Genomic DNA, 24,361 nt, shown 5'->3' with positions numbered 1-24,361 from the left:
TATTATATAGATTTGTACTAATAATTTAAATACACGTGTATTTATTTTCTAACTTACACATGTCACTAATTTAGTTTAATTACTAATTTAATCCTTTATCCTTTCTCTATTCTATGATTAAGCTTTTATGCTCTATTCAATTTAATCCTTTCTACTAATTACTTCTAATTAAAAATAAATTCACCTAATTAAAATCTAATTCAACTCACAACTAACTTCGTAAATACTTTTTTTATAAATATTTATGAACTCATTTTCCTAAGACAGAAGCCCTAAACTCACTTTTCTAGTGCCCGTGAAAATTGGGTCGTTACATTTCTCCCCCCTTAATAAATTTAGTCCTCGAAATTTACCTGAGAATAGATGGGGGTACTGAGCTCTCATAGTTTCTTCCGGTTCCCAAGTCGCTTCTTCCACCTTATGACTTTTCCATAGGACTTTCACTAGAGGAACCCTTTTATTTCTTAATTCTTTTATCCCCCGTGCTTGAATCTCAACTGGTGCTTTTTCATAAGACAAATCCTGTCGAATCTCAATATCTTAAATGGAAATGACATGAGAAGGATCTGATCTATATTTGCATTGCATTGAAACATGAAAAATATTGTATATCTTCTGTAATTCTGGAGGTAAAGCTAATCGATAAGCAACTGGTCCGATTCTATCCACAATTTCATACGGCCCAATGTAACGAGGGCTCAATTTACCTTTCCGACCAAATCTCAATACTTTCTTCTATGGAGAAACTTTAAGAAATACTTTATCCCCAACTGAGTACTCAATGTCCCGTCGTTTCAAATCAATGTAAGACTTTTGTCTATCAAATGCAGCTTTTAATCTCTCTTGTACTTTCTTGACTGTCTCATCTGTTTCTTGAATCAATTCCGGTCCAATCACTTTTCTTTCATTCAGTTCGGTCCAACACACAGGTGATCTACATCTTCGTCCATACAATGCTTCATACGGAGCCATCTGAATACTTGATTGGAAACTATTATTATACACAAATTCAGCTAAAGGTAAATAACGTTCCCAACCTGATTCAAAATCAATGATGCAAGCCCGAAGCATATCTTCTAATATTTGAATTACCCGTTCGGATTGTCCGTCAGTCTGCGGATCAAATGCTGTACTGAAATTAAGCCGTGTGCTAGTGACTCATGTAACTGTCTCCAAAATCTTGATGTAAATCGAGGATCTCAATCTGAGATTATAGATATTGGAATACCATGCAATCTAACTATTTCCCGAATATATACCTCAGCCAGTTTTTGAAGTGACCAATCGATTCTCACTGCTTCAAAATGCGCTGACTTAGTAAGTCGATCAACTATTACTCAAATAGCATTTTTCTTAGCATTTTTCGTACTCACTAACAACGATAGGCCCGCAACAAAATCCATAGTGATGCAATCCCATTTCCACTCAGGAATACTTATCGGCTGAAGTAACCTAGTAGGAACATGATGTTCCGCCTTTACTCGCTGACATGTAAGACATTTACCAACATATTCAACTATATCTCTTTTCATTCCGGGCCACCAATACAAATCTCGTAGATCACGATACATCTTTGTGCCTCCCGAGTGTAAAGTAAATGAACCATCATGTGCCTCTCGGAGTATTAGCTCTTTCAATTTAGATTTAGCAAGAACACAAACTAGATCTCGGTACCTTAAGCATCCATGTGCATCAATGCTGAATTTTTCTACCGTACCAGTCTGTGTCATCTCTCTTTTCTTCAACAATTTGTCATCTTTCAATTGAGGCTTTTCTACTCAAAGCGTCAGCCACTACATTAGCTTTTCCTGGATGATAGTTTATAACACAGTCATAATCTTTTAAAAGTTCGATCCACCGTCTCTGTCACAAATTCAATTCTTTTTGGGGGAGGAGATATTTCAAACTTTTATGATCGGTATAGATGTAACATTTCTCACCGAACAAATAATGTCTCTAAATCTTCAGAGCGAAAATCACAGCTGCTAGTTCCAAATTATGAGTTGGATAGTTATGCTCATGTAGTTTCAACTGACGAATGCATAAGCTATTACTTTCCCCTTTTGCATTAGTACACAGCCCAAACCACTTAATGAAGCATCACTATATACAATAAAATCTTTCCCGACTCTAGTAATGTTAAAACTGATGCCTTTGTTAACATTTGCTTCAACTTTTCAAAACTTTCCTGGCAATGATCATCCCACACAAATGGTACATTCTTTTGCAGCAGCTTAGTTATTGGTCAAGTTATCTTCGAAAATCCATTTACAAATCTTTTATAATACCCAGCTAAACCAAGAAAACTACATACCTCTGATACGTTTCTTGGTGGTTTCCACTGTACAATCGCTTCAATCTTCTTTGAATCAACTCGGATTCCATCTGTAGATACTACATGACTCAAGAATACAACCTATGACAACCAAAATTCACATTTTCTGAGCTTTCCATACAATTGTTTTTCCTGTAATATCTGTAGTACAATCCTGAGATGCTGATCATGCTCTGAATCTGACTTCGAATAAACTAGTATATCATCAATAAAAACTACTACAAATTGGTCTAAATACGGTTGAAAGATAAGATTTATGAGATCCATAAAAGCAGCTGGAGCATTTGTCAACCCGAATGGCATTACTAAGAACTCATACTGACCATACCTTATACGGAAAGTTGTCTTTGGAACGTCGCTTTCTTTTACTTTCAACTGGTAGTAGCCTAATCTTAAGTCAATATTCGAAAATACAGAAACTCCTCTCAACTGATCAAGCAAATCATCAATAGGAGGCAGTGGATACTTATTCTTGATTGTTACTTTATTCAACTGTCGGTAGTCAATACAAAGTTGTATCGAGCCATCTTTCTTCTTAACAAATAATACCAGAGCTCCCCATAGTGATATGCTCGGTTGAATAAAACCACGGTATAATAAGTCTTGCAATTGTATCTTCAGCTCTTTTAACTCTGTAGGTGACATCCGATACGGAGGTATAGAGATTAGTGCTGTGCCTGGATAAACCTCAATAGTGAACTCGACTTCTCTATCTGGCGGTAAACCCGATAATTCTTCAGGAAATACATCAAGAAACTCACAAACTGTCCGAATTTTACCGCACTGGCTTTCAACTGAATCTGAATTAATAACATATGTCAAATATGCTGAACAACCCTGCTGAAGTAATTTACTAGCCTTTATTGCTGAAACAATTCGTGCTGACCCACTAGTACGAATACCATTTACTTCAACTCGGCCTTCACTCTCTGTCTGAATGCTGAATCTCTTTTTATAGCAGTCCAAAATCACTCCATGTTCAGATAACCAATCCATTCCCAGTATTATATCAAAATCCCCAAATGGCATAATCAACAAGTCAACCGAAAAAATTTTATTCTATATAATCAACGAGCATCTTGGACAGACCTGGTTCACTAACACTATTTGCCCCAATAGACTCGATACCTCAATAGACACTCTAGACATTTCAGATTTTAATTTTCCCGATTTAACTAATTTTGAATTAATATAGGAATGCGAAGATCCAAGATCAATTAAAGCATGAATAGGCTCAGAATATAATAGAAATATACCTATTACCACATCATGAGCATCTCTTTCTTCGCGAGTTCTAACCACATATGCTCTAGCCAGCACCCTAGCTTCAGACTACTGGGTCACTATGTCATTCCCTCTTCTCAGACCTCCTCCTCTAGATACTGATCCACCTCTGTCCGATCCTCTGCCTCTAGCAGTAGAGACCGATCTCTGTGATGTCATAGGTGTAGCACTATCATTTTTCGGGCAATCTTTAATATAATGATCTGTAGATCCATATTTAAAACACCCTCTGGTCAATCTCCAGCATTCACCTCTGTGCTTTTTCCTGCAATGTTAACAATTTGGAATATTAACATCTCGGGACGGACCTCTTACACTATCGATGGATACTGTAGTTTGTTTCCCCTGACTCTTTTCTCTTTTATCTAATCTAAAACTGGATCTCCATTCACTTCAGGAATCCCTGGATCTTTTAGGTAAAGGATTCGAACTTGCAGTTCCCATACGTTTCCCTACCAATTTAGAAGTTTCAGACTTTTTGTCAAGTCCAAAGACTTGCTCTACCATCTTTGCCTGCTCAATCAAATCAACAAATTCAGTGATTCGCTGAGATACTAATTGCAGTTTTATTTCATCTCTTAATCCACGTAAGAATCTTTTACAGCTATCAGCTTCTGTCGGAATAAACTCGGAGGCATATCTGCTAAGTCTCGAAAATTCCTTCTCGTAATCTATAACCGACATATTACCCTGTTGCAGCATTAGAAACTCTTGTTTCTTGTCTTCGATATACATTTCTCCGATGTATTTCTTTTGAAACTCTTTCTGAAATAGATCCCAAGTTATCTGATTCTCTGGTAAATGTCGAACCACTGATTCCCACTATAAATAAGCCTCCCCTTGCAGTAACGATACAGCACATAACAGACTTTCTCGAGGGGTGTATTCTAGTTGTTGCAATACTATTTTGACCGACTTTATCCAATTTTCAGCTATGGACTGATCAACTCCTTTCAGACCCGAGAATTCTGTGACACCGTATTTTCTTAGTTCCTTAATTGGGACCCGTCTAGGAACAGATATAGTCGTAGTAGCAGATACAGACTCCATTACTCACTGAAGGGCATCAGCTAATATTTTTACTAATTCAGATTCACTTCTACCTTTTTCATCTCTTTCTATTTTAGGGGGTTGGTTTCTAACTGGATTTACATTGGGAGTAGCGAACTCTGTTTCATCTAAATCATATGACTCTTCATCCCCAGTGAACATTTCTTCATCGGTATCATTTATTCTTTCATCAGACATCTTTAATCTATGAAACAAAAACAAACAAATAGGTCAACATCCAAAAATCCCAACTCAGTTTTGACTTGACTGTGGTATGTACTTCTAGACTCACTTACGAGCTTTATTTAGTCCGAGGATTGGCTAAACCTGATAGCTATGATACCAATAAAATGTAACACCCCTTAACCCCAACCCGTCGTCGGAACAGGGTTACGAGGCATTACCAAAATTAAACACTAATAAACAAACAAAACCGAGTAATAAATCTATATTTCAATTTAAAATTTCTCAAATTTCATCTTTATGTCCCTAATATGGACCTACGAGGCCCAAAATAAGTTTTGGAAGTGATTTGGGACTAGACCAGAAACTTTGGAAACTTTTCCTTGAAAATAGGGGTACACGCCCGTATGGCTTGAAGCATGCCCTTGTGGCCTGCCCATGGGGCTCCCATGGCCGTGGGGCTAGCCCGTGGGCAGATCTGACTTGCTCACACGATAATGGGACTAACCTGTGGGCAATTCTGACTTTGCCACACGGCCTGGGCACACGCCCATATGACTTGGCCGTGTGAAAAGCTGATTTTTCACATTTTTAAGCTGTTTTCATATTAAACACACCTAATTCATGCCCAAAACATTGACTTATAAATCTTGATCAAATAACATTCATTTATTCATTTCAAATAATTCTTAAAAATTACAAATTATCTTACATCCAAAACATAAACTATATCTAAATGACTAAAACAAAACCTAATACATGCCACATTTCCAAAAGATAGATTCATCACCAGAAGTTAAGCTAAGCTCGGGATTGACTCGGATGCTGAATCGAACTTTAACTTTACCTAGCCTGCGCACAGAAACAAACCGTGCACTGAGTATTGGAAATACTCAGTGGCATTACCATAATTCAAATTTTAGAAAATATAAAATATCATAAACATGCATAGATAATTAACAAATCATACATATAATTCGTACCAAGTTATCATATTTCCATTGTATCATTTTCATTATTTGAATCAATATCTCATCAATAAGATTGCCAACTATTCATGAACCTTTGGTTCATCTCTCAATCACATATAAACATCCAATTCACATTTCAAATATAGATAATTCATGAACCTTGGTTTGATGCCTTCAATCTCATAGCACAAATTGCATTTCTCATTTCATCTTACAATATCATTTTCTCATTTCATTCAATAATTCAATTTATCAATTTCATTTGATTTTTCTCTTCACATATATTTTCCCTATTAACATAACTCGAACTTTGGAGGATACACGGAACCAACCAAACACACTAGAATGGCGACCAACGCCTCATCGGATAGTTCGAAGTAAATAAGTGACGACCAACGTCTCATTGGCTAAGCCAAAGCAAAGTGGCGACCAATGCCTCATCAAATCTATCCGAAGCAAATGTGACACACCAAGTGTCTCATCGACTCGAGGTCGAAGAATCCCTGAACTCTTCTTATCCTATGGCATGCCAACTATACCCACCTTAGCCCGACTAGTTAATAGGGTATCGGAATAACATATTCATATCACTTTCACTTTCAGTTGATCATAATCATTTGAATTCAAATCAATCGCAATAACAATTCAATTACAATTTCAAATTCACCACAAATCATTATACAATTCAATTTCACACATATATGCATTCATCAATCAAATCCAATTCTCATTCAATTTAAATATCACTACTTACCTCAATTTCATTTTTCATGCACATATATTGAAATTAAACATTTAATAATAAATAACTTGAATTAAGATAATACAAACCGATATTTTCTCGAGCTACTCCTCGATCACTTTTTCCTTTCCCTTCGCATTCAATGTCTCAGTTTCTTTGTTTGCTACGAAATTAGCATAATTATAATTAATTAATAACACACATATTTTATAGAAAATAATAACTTTCCATACAACTTTAACTTAAATCCCAAATTTGTCCTAACTATTTTTATCTTCTTCCTTGTTATAATTCATTTTATTTTCTTATTCAATTTCCATCAAAACTTTAATATAACCATCAAATTTTTATCAATTAAACCCCCAATTTCATCATTAATTCAACATAAACCCTACTTAAATGTCTATCATCTTTCAATATTTTCACACAAATTCAAAAGTATTCAACTTTAGAACTTCAAAAACATCAAAATCACTAAGAAAGGGACTTAATTGACTTACCAATTTAACTTTCAAGCTTCCAAACCCTAATTTCTCCTTTTTCTTTTCTTTTCTTTTCTTCTTTCTTTCCCCTAATTTTCATGACTTCTCTGCACCTTCGTTTTTTTCTTTTTGTTTTTGTTTTATTTTATTTCTTTCATTTACTAATTAATAATTAATTATAAAATATCTAATTAATGCAAATAAAAATACTACATGTGTATTCATACACACATGTACACATGTAATAATTCATCACCATACATTTGTCATTATCTCAATTAATATATGATAATAATAATAATAATAGGTAAATATCTTTTACTTAATTTATAAGTATATTTATATATTATATAGATTTGTACTAATAATTTAAATACACATGTATTTATTTTCTAACTTACACATGTCACTAATTTAGTTTAATTACTAATTTAATCCTTTATCCTTTCTCTATTCTATGATTAAGCTTTTATGCTCTATTCAATTTAATCTTTTCTACTAATTACTTCTAATTAAAAATAAATTCACCTAATTAAAATCTAATTCAACTCACAACTAACTTCGTAAATATTTTTTTATAAATATTTACGAACTCATTTTCCTAAGATGGAAGCCCTAACTCACTTTTCTGGTGCCCGTGAAAATTGGGTCGTTACATTGCCAAATTCTACAACTACATATCCTTTGACTTCGGTCCACTGTATACTGATAACTTCATTTCCTCAACTCATATATATTTTCACCATTCCATATCAGTTGCCACTCTACACAGTCCTTTTTATTGGCATCAAACTTAGCTTTCGCCAATGGACCATAATTTTGCTTCCATCCATTACATAGTTTCCTTTTTTGTACTATCCTAGTCATCATCTTGGTCCTAATATCCTTAAGCATTCTGATAATGCTTTTGAACCAAGCTTCAACAATGCTTGAATTGAATGCTTCACATAAATTGTTGTCAATTATATCTGATTTACAAGTAGTCCTTAAAAAATGCCCTAGTTCACATCTTTGGAGACTTTTTCATCAAATTATCATAAGCATCATTATCTTTCGTCTCTAGTGCTGACCATAGATCCTTCCACTCCCTCTTAATCGTGCACTTCACAATCTGCCAGAAATCACACTCATAAATTTCCCTAACTTCCTCCCTGGCTAATTTGCAAACACGTGCCTCGTACAATTCCTATCCTCCACCCTTGGTAGTATGTCAAAAATTGCAATCTCAAGGCCCTAATTCAAATTAATGAACGAGATAGATTGTTAGAAAATTTTAGTTAAATACAAATAACGGATTAAAAAAAACAATACCAAGCTTAAAATTGCATATTTACTAACCTTTTGTTGGTCATTGATGATTGTGTACCCATACCTATTTTCCAAGCCCAAATCAGTTGATAGGAGACTGAGAAACCAGCCCCATGAATCAATGCACTCCACTTCAACCACAACCCATGCAATAAAGAACATTTGGTTGTTTGCGTCTCTTCCAACAGCTGTGAGAAATTCACTTTTAAATGGGCCTTTAGGGAACAACCATCTAGCCCAATAAGTGGCCTATACCCAACTTTCCAGCCTCTCTTTAGTGCATCAAAGCGCACATAATACCTCTTAAAATGAGGAAGGGAGTTTGCTGTCACCCTTTGAACAACCATTTTTATTGTGCTTCCTGGCATATTTGACCTTAACTCATGAGCATAGTCCCATAGCAAGCTAAATTCCTCATTATGAATTCCAGCAATTTTCTCCTTCACTATTTTCTTTGCTCTATAACAACAGTCAATGATCACATTTACATGCATCTTAGAAGCACATCTTCTTTGAATTTCCCTCAGCTTCATCTTAGGGTGATCCTTGATAGTTGCTTCAAAATATTGGGCAATCATAGCAACAGTCACCATTTTGTTCTTAAAACTAACCGAACAATGATGCACTTCCTAAAACGTCTTTATTTGCAAGCATTTCGCAACAGGACTGTAGCTAACCCTAATTCTCCATGGGCAGTTAGGGGAAGCAATGCGCCTCACAATAACCTTTTTCGGTTCATTCTTAATAAGCTTTAGTTATCTTCTACATTCTTTAAAGTACTTTCGGATTACACTCTTAAACTGTTTGCCGTCCTTAAACAACATTCCCAAACTAAATTTTAACTTATCATTGTATAAGGGAAACTTGCTCCTCCTTCTTTCACCATCTTCATGTTCTTCAACTTCATTGGACCCAAACAAGCTTCCATGTTCATCTGAGTCCCATACCTCAGCCTTATTCCTATCCTCCTCTTCTTCACTACGTGTAACAGCTATGTTATCGAGTCCATCTGATGTTACAAAATCACCAGCATATTCATCAGCAACATTATCCACTCCATCTGATGTTGCAAAATCACCAGCATATTCATCAAAAGCAACTTCACTATTATTATCCTCTCTAACAGTAGACCATAAACTAATATGTCCACCACTTTCCATATCAATATTCTTATCTACCTCAATACCAATAGCAAACACACCATTCCCATCAGCTTATACCTCTCTTACATCACCCTCCTCACTAGATTCTACCTTTTCCAGATCACCTTCACCATTAGATTCTACCCCTTCATTATCACCCTCTCCATCAACTTCCACCCCTTCAACATCACCCTCCCCAGTAGTCAACGGAAAAATTTCATCTATAATTATAGGGTTATCAACCTCATGTTGAACATATAACTCAATCTCCTTAAACTTGACCCAAAAGTCCAATATAGCTATGGTGGAAGTGTCATCATAAATCACCCTTAGATTATTTTGTAACCCTACTGTACCAAGCTTATGAAAATATATTAACATGACAGTGTTAAACCCTAACCCAATTTTGACTATTTTACATAATTCAAAATAAGATATTGTGTCTGGGTCCTCTTTAAGCCTAATCACTTCCCCACCTACATATCTAACATATGGGTCCTTAACAAAGTGCCCACTCATATGCAAAATAATATAATATTCATCATCTGATGATATCTACAAAAAACAGTAACACATTGTAAGCAAAAAACATTAAAAAAACAAACAAAGTAGTAACAGAAGTATACAATTTTAACATTTTTTCTGAGCAAAAACAAATTGCTTTGAATAAACAAACAATTTTCTAAGAAAAAAAATTAAAAAATAACAAAAAAAAACTCACTACCTACATCAGGACCACTTCTTTGAATACAAAACAAAACAATAACACATGTCTACAATTTTAACATCTTTTTGCTTGGGTAACAGAAATCAACATCATCGGGGCCACTGTCGCATCACAAATTGACAAAACAAACCCTACATTCTGGCACTGAAATTGCAATAATAAATCACAATTAACCATATACAATTTTTACAATAGTTTTATCAACAACATCGGGACACTATCGCATCAAAAATTGACAAAAAACCCTACATTATGGCATTAAAATTGCAATAATAAATCACAAATAACCAACAAATCAAACCAAAAATGGAATTTATTTTCCCAACGAACCAAATAAGAAAGCACTTACCTTTCGATTTTGGGTTACGAAAATTGCTCATGATTATTGAAGCTTTTTCGTTCCTAGTAGTTTTAGGGATTCAATGATTTGATTCATAAAAAGTTTTAGGGATTTCAAGAATATTTTAGAATGCTAACGATTTAGAGATTTCAAGATTTAGGGATATAAAGATTGTTAGGGATTCAATGAAGATTTCGAAGGTTAGGGATCTAGGGACTTTCACGAGTTGGGGATTTTAGAAATTGGGAAAATAGTTTCGAATTTGAAGGTTTGGGAATTTAGGGTTTTTTTATTTTATGATTATTAAATTTGTTTAATTTTTTTTCCACATTAGCTTATTTATTTTAATGTCAGCCACGTCAAGCCACATAGACCAATTTTTTTGACCAGCTATTCACTAACGGTTAGCTAACGGTTATCGTTTCAACTAGGTTGATATCTGAAAAATCCGTTACGTGAAGGGTTGATTTTAGAAAAAAAAGGGTTAGGGGCATATATCCAAAAGCCCCCAAAGGTTGAGGGTTTTTCTTACAATTATGCCAAAAAAAGGGATTAATTACTTTTTTTTAATTAAAGGCGTTTTACACCGTTAAGTCTTTAATTATTTAAGTAGAATATAAAATGTTGAATTACCTAGGTAGAATATAAAATGATGATGGTTAAATTCTAAGAAATTTCTTTAGATTTATATATTTATGCGATTTTAGTCTATCTACCTTTTACACTTTTTTTTATCAAAATTGGACAAATTTATTATTTTTTGGGTAATGACAAGATTTACCCTTGTACTTTAGTAAAATTGTCAATATGGTACATGTGCTTTTAATTTGTTCAATTTAATACTTGTACTTTTCTTCCATCCATTATTGTGGTACTCTAGTCTAACGGTGTTAATTTCTAACATAAGAGGACATGTGGCATGTGGGCCATAGAGAACAAACTAAAGATTCTAAACTTTAGGGACTTGCTAAAACTTTTCCTTTTTATTTTGAAGGTTAAAATCATTAAAAGAATAAATAAAATAAATATATTGTTAATTTTTGCACTTTAGGCTCATTCAAACTCTCTCATTTATCAAAACCTAGCAAATCTCTCCATCTTTTTCTGTTTTGACCATCCTTAGAGGTAGGCCGCCTATCGTCGACGGTCTATCTCCGTCCCTCCCTCTAATTGTTTCTTTCTCCTTCCCTGATTGAAGCCACTTGGCCTTGTTTTTAGGTGATTCTTGTTTTCCTAAGAGCGACTTTGTTGGTGTCAATTACAGCAGATCCAATGATGACACCAGCGAGTACAATCATTCATGGTATCGTGATTTGTGCTAAGGTTTATCAAACCCCTTTTGTAACATCCTTAAAGTCCCTTTGGTCGAAAGAAGTGTAAACTCGGGAGTGTATGTGTTGAGATTTCTTAGAGTAAACAAAATGTGAATTATCAGTGTTAGTAGAAAAAAGTATTGGATATTGAAGGAAGTTAAAACAAGTAATATGTTGTGAGATAATGATTTGAGGTAATGACTAAATTGTAAAGAAGTGAAAAGTAATGAAGCCAAATTGTAAATACTTAAAAGTTAAGGGTTTAAAGTGGAAAAGTTCAAGGACTAAAGTTGTAATTTTTCCAATAGTGTGCATGATGAAATTGTAAATATTAAAAAGTGTCAAAAGCAAAATAGTCATTTTGCAAGATAGTTTTGAAAATTTTACTAAAATGCCCTTGGGTGTATGGATGAATCATGGTCATTGGATTTACTTGGAGATTAAGGAAATGAATATGGACCCTTGGATTATAACTATGATATTGGATACATTTTATTATTTAATTATTTTTTAAATAGAATTTTATTAAGATATTTTATTATTTTAATTAATATATATGGTATTTATAAAGGAATTATGAAAAAAATTCTTCATACTTTCATAAAGCTCCCAACACCCATGAAAGGGAGAAAAAATAAAGTTTGCACTTTATGCAGTTTAGTCATTTTCTATTAAATTCACCATTTTCACTTAAAATTCATGAAATCATCAAAGCTATACTTTGCTAGTCTCCTTTCAATTTCAAACATAACAAAGGCATTAATTTAATCAAGTTGTCATGATTTATTCCATTACTTACCTTATACCTACTAGACTTTACATTCGTTGCGTGTGCCTCCCCTCATATGTATTACGATGGGGATTAGGACATCTCCTATATTGGGTCTAATTATATGTGCTTATTGGACTTTTAACCTAGCACTTTATAATTTAATCCAATTCAATACATGTTTTTCTATTTCTAAAAATAGACAATATAAATTAATTTTAATTAATTAATTTTCAAATTAAATAAATTTCTCAACCCAATTTCGATTCTGTTAAAATCATGATAACTTTACCGTATAAAATCTATGAAAAAATTTATTTAATTCCTACATTCAATGGATTCACTATAATCATTTAATTTAATTTCTCCTTTGTAACTTCAATTATTTAATCAAATAATAATTCAAAAAACTTAGATTAATTCTCAGGTCATTTCCATACTTAGTAAAAGATCACATTCATTTTTTAATGCAACTCATATCTGTAACTTTATCATTTCTATCAATTTCTATTCATTTGTTTCAACATGCAATTCATTTCTAGTTTCAACGAGCTAGCAGAAGGGCCAATTGGACATATGTATTTATGGCTCAAATGATTTATAATTAAGTTTCAACTTTTTGCCTATCAATTATAAACTCATTTAATTATGAAGTCATTCCACTATAGTATTGTGACTGAGCTCTCCCTAATGACATGCCATTACAAAAGCTACTCAATGCTTGTGACCTTGTCATAAGTGTGTTACCCTCATCAGATATTCTTAATCTCTTTGGGATAAATTTGTTCTCCCAATATGATCCTATTTTGTATCATGGTAACCATTACATCTTCCTTTATGAAAAGTCAACTACTACCAAATAGTAATTAAGTCATTCATCACAAAGACAAACAACTCATGGCCACGTTTAATATTCATCTATCATGTAATTCCATTGAGAGGATATCATTTACCCATGTCTTGGGTTATGAATTTCACTATTGTAAATGTGTTGCATGTAACATCCCGAAATAGGGCCTAAACGGAATAGTGGTTGCGAAACCATAAATCCGAGGTAGAAAAATTTATTTTATTATTATTTTGAGGTTCATGGTATGATTTCATGATTGTGTGAAAATTTCGTGATGAAATTCTATGCATAAAGTGCTTAAGTTGAGGTTAGGGACTAAATCGAATAATTTGCAAAACTTGCATTCTAGAAGTTTTTAGTATGAAATTACTTTGGAATATTAATTAGGAGGGTTTAAATAGCAATTTGACCAATTTTAAGTTCATGGACAAAAATTAGGACATGGAAGGAATTTTTGAAAGTTTAGTAAGGAGGGGTAATTTGGTCATTTGGATATTAAATGAATTAAAAAGGGAAAAATAACACAAAAATGGTCATCTTCTCAATTAGTTTCTGCCGATTTTTTCTCTCCTCCATAGCTGGGGTTTCTTCAACTTTCAAGCTTCATAGTAAGTGGTTCCAAGCCCCGTTTTTAATGATCTTTACGTTTTTGGAGTCCCGGTAACTTGATTAAGCTTATTCTAGCAATAATTCAACCTAGGGTTCATATTTGGAAAAATACCCATGGCTGAAATTTGTGTATTTTGGTGTTTTATGATAGAATATGAGGTTTTAAATTATGTTAAACAACTTATGCTACTCGATTTTAAGTGAAAACGAGTAAAATGGCTTAAATTGGAAAAAAATACCAATAGTCATAAGTATATGTTAGAGTGTGATTTTGATATTTCCATAGAAGAGAAAAATGATCAGCATGTCATAAAACATAAGAAAATAGGATGAAGTTTAATTTACGAGTCTTGGGGCAAAAGTGCAAATATGTGAAAGTTTAGGGGTAAAAATATAATTTTGCCAAAGTTTGGGTCAAGGACTGTTTTAATAAATGTGAATATTAAATAAGTTAAATTTGCTATTATAGATCAAGAAGAACGAAATTCGGGAGTAGATCGGGGAAAAGAAAAAGTAAAGGACTAAATTGTAAAGTTTAGTCACATTTTGTATCAAGGTAAGTTCCAGTAAATAAATGCAATATTCTTTTATTTTACATTATTATTTTCAACTTCCAGCATTTATATATTTATGTTATGAAAATATTTAAAGTCAAATTTAAGGTGAAGTGACAGAGGAAAAGTGTTAGAAAGCCCCAGTTAAACCCTAGGAATGTTAGGATATTAGGGTTGACAGGACAGAACAGAAATGAGCCATGTAAGTCCATATTAGAAATATGGCTTTGGAGACAGGATTGAGCCATGTAAGTCCATATTATATATGGCATTGGAGACAGGAATAATTCATGTAAGTCCATGTCAAAGACATGGCATTGGTAGGATATTGATAGACAGGAACGACCCTAGTATCCTTAGTATTCCGAGTGGTTCAACGGGTCAGGATACGAGTTAAATTACAGTGAATTAACAGCAAAGGAAAAGTAGATTATACTTATGAAAAAGGAAAGGTTAGGTAAGAAAGAAGGTAAGGGAATAAAGAAGAAGATAGAAATTGAGAAGTAAAGAAATTTATGATGTTAGATGATATTATGCATAATTATCCATTATGTTGAATGTTGTGATTTATTTGCTTGTAAGCTTACTAAGCCTAGTGCTTAATCTCTTTATTTTCTTCTTCTTATAGTACTTATCTAGTCACTCGGGGATCGAAGAAAACGTCGGAGGCCGATCACACTATCAAAGAAATAACTCGGTATAATTAGACGTTTTGTTTTGAGTATGGCATGTATAGAAACTTAGCTACTTTTGGTATAATATGAACAATGAATGATGTGTAAATACTTGCTAGTGATTAGCTAATAAAATAGCCGATGATATACATGTTTATTAATATGCATGATTGAATGGTGATTATCACATGAAAATTATGAAAAAATGTGAAAGTAACCTAAAAACAGATTCAAGTAACAGAAATGATGTAACTTTGAAAAATCACTAAAAATTGTAGAAAAATAGTTTTAAGATGAATAATATATGAAATTAAAGTTTATTATGTATATTTTCTTATGGAATAAGCAAAAAAGGTAAAGGTATTATATTTTATGAGATATCTGAGTTTTAGTGAAATAGGGTTAGAGCGATTTCTGGATCCCCTGTTTCAACTTTGGAAATTCACCATAAACTGTAAAAAACTAATTAGAAGGTGTACTTTATATGGTTAGAATCCTTGTTGAATCTAGTTTTAAGAGAAACAAACGGCTTAGTCATATGAAGTTTTACAGGAAGAAACATGGTTCGTAGTAAGAAGAGGTCAGTGTAGTCGAGTTTTGAAACAAGGGAAACTTTAACTAATAAACTGTACTAATTGGCCAAGTCAAAAATTCTAGAAAAAAATTAGTAGATAGATATATGAGTCTAGTTTCAGGAAAATTTTACGGATCTTAATTTTGAGTTTTGAAACTCGAGAAATGAATTTTTAAGCAACCATGACGCAGAAAAACAATTTATTCCGAAAATTAAAATAAGTGGTTTAGAGTTGTTTAAAAGGTAATATAAGTTTAGTAACACCTCAAGCTTGACTCCGGTGACGGTTTCGGGCGTGGGGGTGTTACATTGCATACTACAGAAGTCACATACCCAACGTACCAACTTTCAGTTCCTTATCAATTTGAACTTAAGCTTTTACTTACATCAAATTATATGAGTGACGCATATATAGTCCATCCTCCATTTAAGATTAAGGTATGCCATACTATGAACATCACAAGTAATTAAATCAATACATAGTCCATCATCCACTCAAGATTAATGTATGCCACACAATGAACATTACAAGTAATTAAATCCATAAACCAATCTATTCTAAAAAATACAAGTGAATAATAATTGAACCGATATAGGAGAGGCCCAAAATCCTCTCATGACAAGTATGAGGGCGAATCTCTCTCGTAATTCAATTAGGGGATTGTTTTTCTATTAAATAAAATATTATTTGTATTCTAATAATTCAACAAGGGTTTCACTATCTCTCTCTATAAATAAATGGCACTAGTAGGGCTAAATACAAGAGAAAATATACAAAAGTTTTTAATATTGTTATCCTTCCAGAAAATGGTCAGAGTTTATTTCTAAGTATAAATTCTATTTTCTGGGAATAAAACTCTACTAGTTTCTATAAGAGATAAATTTACTTTCCAACTGAAAGTTAAAAAATAAAAATAAAAAAATATGGTTCTGTATTTGATTCGAAATTGTTCAAGCCCACACTCAAGACAGTTTGTGGTATGAGAATAACGCAAAAGGTCATTCGATTGAAAGTCAAGAACATTCGGGTTCCATTTCGCTCAAAGCACAGATACTATTTCGGGAAAAAGTTTATTGCTATAAATATTACAAACCAACTCGATTTTCAAAATTTTATTTTTTACTGTGTAAGAAAACTGCTTTTGAACTAGATATTTTCAAACAGTTTTAATAAATTGTTTTATTAATCATACAATCATTGATCGAATTGAATCGGTCTATGTAAACACAATATTGAGTATACATGTTGGAAATCCAATGTTGTGTAGTAAAATATATCAAAACTTTAGACTACCAATATTTATTTTTAAATATTTGAACAATTTAGTATTGATAAACTTTATCAAAGATGTTTTTAGGATTTGTTAAGTAAATTAGAATCAAAAGAAAAGAAAATAAAATATTTAAAGTAAAATAAAATCAAAACCTAAATGTTTTTAAGATTTTGAAATATATAGATCTTTTTGAAATTTTGACATTGTACTTCAATAATTTCTCTTCACATATTAATCTTACTTAAGAATAAATAGACAAATATAATTTTTGATTAAGTATTTATTGTATTTGGATTTTGCTATTAAGATCATATGATATAAGCTAATATTACATATCTTATGTTAATAGACAATGATAATTACATTTTACAAATTCTTACATTAAATAAAATGATAGTTTAGGATAAAAATATTGTTAATATTATTTAAAAAATATATAATTTCATTTAAAATTGAGTCACTTTGAGTTAGTTGTTTGGGTCATTTTGAGTTCAGATTAGATTGATTAAGGTTGTTGACTTTTCATGATAAAATTGAATTAAATCAAATTTAGATATATAAAAAAAAATTGAATTTGAGTCTAAATTGAAAGTTTAATGCCATTGCCATTCATATATAATTAATAATTTATTTTTAATTGAAAAAGGATAATAAATTAAAATCATTTAATTTAGCGGGAATTTTCTTTTTGCAATTTGGCAGAACAATTTTTTCCTTTGTACAAATTCGCGGGGCAATTTTTGGCGGCGGGGGTCAATGGCAGGAAAGTATCAATCAGTGCAGTTTTCTTTGATTTTGCAACAAATAAACATTGATCCAATGCGATAGTTAATAGAAAAAGATATTTAATTTAGTAAGAAATTAAGATAGGGATGAGATAATAGTGAAAAGGCATTAATTGTTCTTTCACATTTAAAAAAACAAAAATTTATCAAGTACAAGAAGCTTGAAAAGACCATTGTAAATATGAAAATTATTCTTCAGCTTTAACCACTTCAAAAGGGTTGTAAGTCAACCACATTTCCCAAAAAAAAAAAATCAGATGATGAAATTTAATAACATGTCATGAAATAAGATCCCACTTTTGACATTACTTCTCATGCTTTAATAAAAGTTCAGAATTATTTGGATAACGGAGTTATACTTGCCACTTAACCTAAGTGAGAAAATTGATATAATTTAAAAACCAATTTTACATTTAAACCTATTATATATTACAATTTTATTTAAAATTTTTTCCATAAAACGAATCTTTTAATTTAAATTCAATTCTAAAATTTTTAAATAGTAAACCGATCCTTGTAGAAAAACATATAAAAGAAAATATTCGATACACTAGAAATCAGAAAATTACTAGTTAAGAAATTACTTGCGGCAGGAAAAACAAACCTTGTATAACGTTTCTCTATAGTAGTATTACATTCACTGATGGCTGAGATTCGCATGGTCTTGCCTTTATGCTCCCCGGAAGGCCAGAAAGTTGCAGCTTCTTCTATCTCCTTAGATTTGCACTTAGCCTTTCTTTATTACTTTCCATAAAGCTACTTTGGCTTCCTCCAATGTCTCTACACCCTGCCCTTCTTCAAATGATAACCTCTGTACGTTGAACTGAAAAGAATGTAACATGGCTACATATAAATCTGACATGAATCCTGAACCTCCTCCGAAACCCGAGCTTTGAGAATTGTCCATTGCCATTATATGAAATAAATCTATGTTATATGGGTATTTTTTTTGACACAAGTATGGTCAGATTTTTTTAAGTTTTTCCAAGTATTCAGAGGATCAAGCCGTATCCCCATCCGCATCCTCATGTGTCAAGACACAAATACTTCAAGAAAAATGAAGAGTTGGAACAATGTAGAAATAAATACCTGTGCACCTTGACGGACCCTAATGTCAATTCCCTTGCTGTCAATTGATATAAGAGCTGCATCGTCAACCTCAGCCTCTGCTGATAGCAACTCTTTGAGGGGCTTTGAAAAGGTTACATTGAGTTCCTAGCAAATTAACCCAAATTAGCAAAAAGAAAAGCATAGTGGCCAAAACTTGCTTGGAGCAGTGGTAAGAACATTCTCCTATCATCGCCCTTTCCCCTCCCAAATATTGTAATGACAAAAAAAAAAGGCATAGCTGACAAACTGCATTGGAGCACATGCACGAAAAAAGCATTAGTAGATTTTGATACTCGGTTGGAGAAAAAAAACACCTCAAACAGAATCAAATGCAGGAAAAAATACCTCTTTTCATGGCAGCTGCAATGCAATGCAATGCAAAAAAAAAAAAAAAAAAAAAAAAAACAGAAGTGGAAAGCTGAGATTTTGAGAATTTAAAAAGTTCACCTTTAGATTTTGTTCACCTCCATCAACAGCAATCTTATCAGGTTTAAGTGCTTCATATTCCTTAACATCAATCCATGCAACAGTTCCAAACCCTCCAATGAAATATATATCACTGAAACAACAGTTTTAAACCCTCCAATGAAATATATATCACTGAAATGAATTTTGATGAATAAAAATGTTCACTACACTGTGCATCAATGAAAAACTAAAGAAGAAGGGGGAATCATTTATTAACTGGTTAGTTTTTTATCCACTGCTAATCAGACTTCTGAATCCAAAACCATTGCACTATTTTACATGGTTATATGTGCTATTCAGAAATCAAGAGTCCGAAATTAGTAATACAAAGCAACTGAACTAACAATAAAACAGACAACCGAACAGGATTTTCTTTACATCATGTCAAACCAATTTCAGTTACCAATAAGGGAATAGTAAAAAATAGCACACAACTAAAGCTTGAACAAAACACTAATTGGTATCCGTCGAAACAAGAAAATTTAGATGGCTACAATGACAAGCAGGACCAAACCCATAAATGATGCCACAAGCATTACTTTCTGTTATTATTGTTCCAGATCTTCCTAAAACGATTCAGAAACTCATCCATATAATGAACTGGACTACGATTGGACGTGAATGAATACAACCACTCTTATCTATCAACTCTTAATCCTTGGTTTTATTCCCCTCTACTTTCTGTTCATTAAGAACTCTTGAAGGCTGTTCTAACCTTCCAGTTTTCCTGAGATTCTATAACCAAGATGACCAATTCAGGGGATCCAGGCAGATCAAAATCAAATGTTTACTTCATTATTTCTTCATTCAAAACAATGAATGAAGATAATGGAGAAATAATGAAGTAAATATTTACTTTTGACACTTGTTCCTTATAGATCATTCATGAAGAAATAATTCAGTTTCTTGTTTTTCAGTTTCTTACTTCAGGGGAAATTCTCTTGTAACACCCATGGTAGTGTCAAAAGTCAATTTGGGTAGGATTTAGGCATTGGCAAAAGACACTAGTACTAGCAAGACAAGCCATCCTTCTGTTAAAAAGTTGACTTGTTCAGAAATGGCAGAATGAAAAGATCCAGATGATCTTGCGCAAAATCAAGAGTGAGAGAGACTGAAATATCCTTGCATGCCATAACGTGCCAAAAAATGCACGAGCTATTCAATTTCAAGCTTGCGGACAAGCTCTTTTTCTAGGAGGGGAGTAATATTAGACATCAATTAATTATTAGATCAGTTTATAATTTTATTGAGAGAAGTATCAGGAGATTTTATTTATGAATATTTTATATCTTAATGAGATCTTTTAATTAAAAATAGTTTAGAGATATTAGGAATCTTTCTTAGAGTCAATGTTTTTAATTTACTTAGCGTATATGTTTTTCATTCAAACAAGTAAACCTATGTAACCTCTATTTAAGAGGTTGACTGCTAGAAATAAAATTAAGTCAGAATTTATTTGAATATTCAGAGGTTTAAGACTCTCTCTCTCTTAAAAAGTCTAAGGTCTGGAATTCCCTTCAACAAGTTCCACTTGTCCATTATGGATCATTCGTGCAGAAGAAACAGAAATAAGGAGATAAATCTTGTTTAAGTCAAACAATTTTCCTACAAATTGTCCAGTGACTCGGTTCGTAACTCAAGACTATAACATATACAAGGTGAAAATGAAAGAAGAAAACACTTGAAAGAAAGGAAACAAATAAAAAAAGTATTTAAATGACCAAGTGTCACCTTAACGGTTCTTTAACTAGCCTGGGCTTTAAAATCTTGCTTCACTATTTGGATAACCAGAAAGATTTTGCAAGTTTTAGAAGTATCGATAAGGGTTAAATATGACAATATTGACTTTGTACTAAGTAGTGAATCTTACTATCCTGAATGAATATATAAACAGAATATTGGATGACCAGAGCCGCTCTAAACAGGAAATATTAGTCTGCAAAAGAAATACGGAAAAACCATAGATCAAAGCTGACCTTATATTCTGCATCCTGAAGTAGTAGAAATTTCCCCACTGTTGTGAAGGCCCTTGTTGATGTTTTGCTATGTACTGTTTATGAGCCCATTCCTAGCAAAATAACAGGCCCTTGTTGAGGCATATTTTATGCACAAATTGTATAGATATGTGTAACATAGTGTAATATAAAACATGGCAGATATTTGATGGGGCCTAGAGATAAAGGATAACCTCCAAACATGAGATCAAAGAGAAGGGGAACAAGAAGTAGAAAACGCATCCAAATTATGCATTCCTAAAACAGTGAGGAAATGGAAGTTCCTCAAAACATACATCTTCCAAAAGGATCAACAAGGATACTCCGTGGCAACAGAACCCCGCTCTCTAAAGCCATTTGTAAAGCCACACAGCCATGACCCCATGAAGGAAAAGAAGAAACCTCGATCTTTTATAGTGAGTATCCCAACCCTATATTTGATTACCAAACTTCTCTAACCCCATCCCCTCCCACCACCAATGAAAAGAAAGAAAAGGAATTTAGGTGACTACCTGTTCATGCTCGGGAAGTGGATAGACATCACCAAATATTGTTACCCTTGCATTTGATAAGCCACTCCATCCAGGTATCTGTAGACTGTCAATGGATTCCATAAAGGGAGAATATCTAAGGAAGATATTCCATCATGGCAAAAGGAACAAAAGAATTAACCTGCACAACAAGGGTACACCTAGGGTCTGCTAATAAATTCCGTGTGTGGATGGCCAATGGTGAAAATGAAAATATTGGATCTGCAAATTGAAAAAAAAAAAAAAAGGGAGATATGTTAAACACATCTAACAACTTACACATAGTTACAAAGTCTCTTACACTTCAAACAAAATATTAAGAAAGGAAACCACAAAAACGGTTTACCAAAATGTCAAAATTTTTTGCAGAATCAAAAAGTAACCAAATAACAGAACTTCAAAAGTCAACTACTTACGGCCCATTGAATCAGGGGCAAAATCTACCAGAGAGCCAAAAGGATACCCTTCTCGTCGGTGGTGCATCCGAGACATTACAGTGCATAAATGAGCAAATCTGGCCTTGAATTACACAGGCCAACAAATTCAAAACAATTAAATTAAAATAAAATAAAACTGGAAACGAAACACAGGGAAGGAAACAGATGAGTTTTCCCCTCTTTCGCTTTTCGAAATATGATAGTATTTAGAACTCAAATAATAGCCTTTACTTGTTCCATCAGATTACGGACAGCTAAGGCCGGCCGAGGTAATCCATGTGCTGAAGTTGCACTGTGCACTCCACCAGAAATTGGGGTTCTGAAAAGTCCAGCTCTGCTACCCCCAGTTGCTCCACTTCCATGGAGTTCAACCTTTATTAACTTATCTACATCTTTTTCGCTGCTTTTACTCTGATTTGAATCACCCTTTAGAACATGAGAGAGGCCATTAATACTGAGCCAAAGCAGCAACTTGATATAGCCAACGAGAATCTATGTCAACCAAGACAAGAAAAGGATTCCAAATAGCATGATAGAACTACATCGCTATGTTGCTCCAACTATTTTCCTTCAAGTACCCGCCCATAATCGAAACCCTCCGGTGACATGGAAAAACTTCAACAAAATCAAACATATTGGACACTCACAACAGAGTTCGAGCTACAAAGATTTTAAAATATAGTAACATCGACACCCTTGAAAAAGTTTAAAACCATTATTTAATTCCATGAAAAAAAAATCAAACTGGGTACAGTTTCATTTGAGTTTTTTACTTTATAGTTACATTTGATTTTTACTTTTCGCTATTTTGCATTTGCTTTCTTTCTCAAGAGTTGCTAAAACAAAAAATACCAAATGGTCATAAGAATGTAATTCATTTTCCACTGAAAGTGATCAAACGGTTCAAATCTAAAACAATTCAACATAATATCAAATCCTAAAACCAAATTTTATCCACAAAAGATGAAATTTTAACTTCTAATCATTCAAAAATAGTGCATTTGCTTTTGTAAACAAATCATAAAGTTAATGAGACTTCTCATCTCGATGTTCCAAAAAAGTAGAGAAAACAAAGCAAACAATACATAAACAACAGAGAAATCAAAGGGAAAAAAAGCGGGAAAATGAATTATTTGATAGTATTCGGTACAATACCTGATAAACAGATTGACTGTCTTCAGAAACTAAGCGAAACCCATTATTAAGGGTAAGAGGCTGCAGCTGGTCTTCACCTTCATCAGCAGGAACCTCTCGGGGTAGAGCTTGGAGATAAAACCTATGAAACTGAGAGGTTTCAGAGTTGAATTTGAGAAATCCAATTCGTTGATTTGGCGCTTTGATCAGACTAAAAGAAGAAGATGGTAAGTGGCTGTTGAGAATTGGGTAGGTCTCGCGTAGATTAGAGATGGAGATGGAGAGGGAACTCGAAAGAGATTCCATTGGAAAAACATAAAGAAAATTAGGATCGAAAACGAATAGGGGCGGTTTCAGTGTTTGCTACTTCGTTTATAAAATCTGTACACCAACTTTGGCAAAATTTACAATATTATAAATGGTATGATTTTATTCGGGCTAAATTAATGATATATACACCTGTGGATGGTCTGGCCGACTGGGAGCCATTGAGTAAAAATATATCCTTAGAAAAAAGGTCTAGGTAAAAAAAATATAGGTTGATTTATAAAACGAGTTGGGCCTCGAAAATTTTTTTGGTCCAAATCTGGTTTAATTGGGCTCAAATATGTAAAAAAGACATTATATTTTTTTTTAACTTTTTTTGTCATTTTTTTTATTTGTTGGTTTTTTCACTATTTTGTTACAATTTTATAATTATGTTGCTACCATTTTATTGTTCA

The 24,361-nt window shown here is 33.0% G+C and overlaps 1 protein-coding gene across 3 annotated transcripts; it reads right to left on the bottom strand.

Annotated features, from left to right (window-relative positions):
* Positions 1-18,480: 18,480 nt before the first annotated feature.
* LOC107951044 (uncharacterized) lies at positions 18,481-24,147 on the bottom strand. Of its 3 annotated transcripts, none has more exons than XM_016885933.2 (9): positions 23,661-24,147; positions 22,737-22,931; positions 22,485-22,587; positions 22,211-22,290; positions 22,051-22,128; positions 21,521-21,612; positions 19,524-19,635; positions 19,056-19,181; positions 18,481-18,789 (listed from the first exon to the last, which is right to left on the bottom strand). In XM_016885933.2, the coding sequence occupies exons 1-9, from the start codon at positions 23,943-23,945 to the stop codon at positions 18,694-18,696; spliced, it is 1,167 nt and encodes a 388-aa protein (XP_016741422.1). In that variant the 5' UTR covers positions 23,946-24,147; the 3' UTR covers positions 18,481-18,693. The 3 variants fall into 3 exon arrangements, with proteins under 3 accessions (XP_016741422.1, XP_016741424.1, XP_016741425.1); XM_016885935.2 differs by having other exon boundaries at positions 18,481-18,856; positions 23,661-24,106; XM_016885936.2 differs by having other exon boundaries at positions 18,481-18,777; positions 23,661-24,106.
* Between the last annotated feature and the right edge of the window lie 214 nt (positions 24,148-24,361).

The sequence above is a fragment of the Gossypium hirsutum genome, chromosome A02 (genome assembly GCF_007990345.1).
Source record: "Gossypium hirsutum isolate 1008001.06 chromosome A02, Gossypium_hirsutum_v2.1, whole genome shotgun sequence".
NCBI lineage: Eukaryota > Viridiplantae > Streptophyta > Magnoliopsida > Malvales > Malvaceae > Gossypium > Gossypium hirsutum.
The sequence above is the reverse complement of the archived record's forward strand: the minus strand, read 5'-3'. Positions and strand labels throughout refer to the sequence as shown.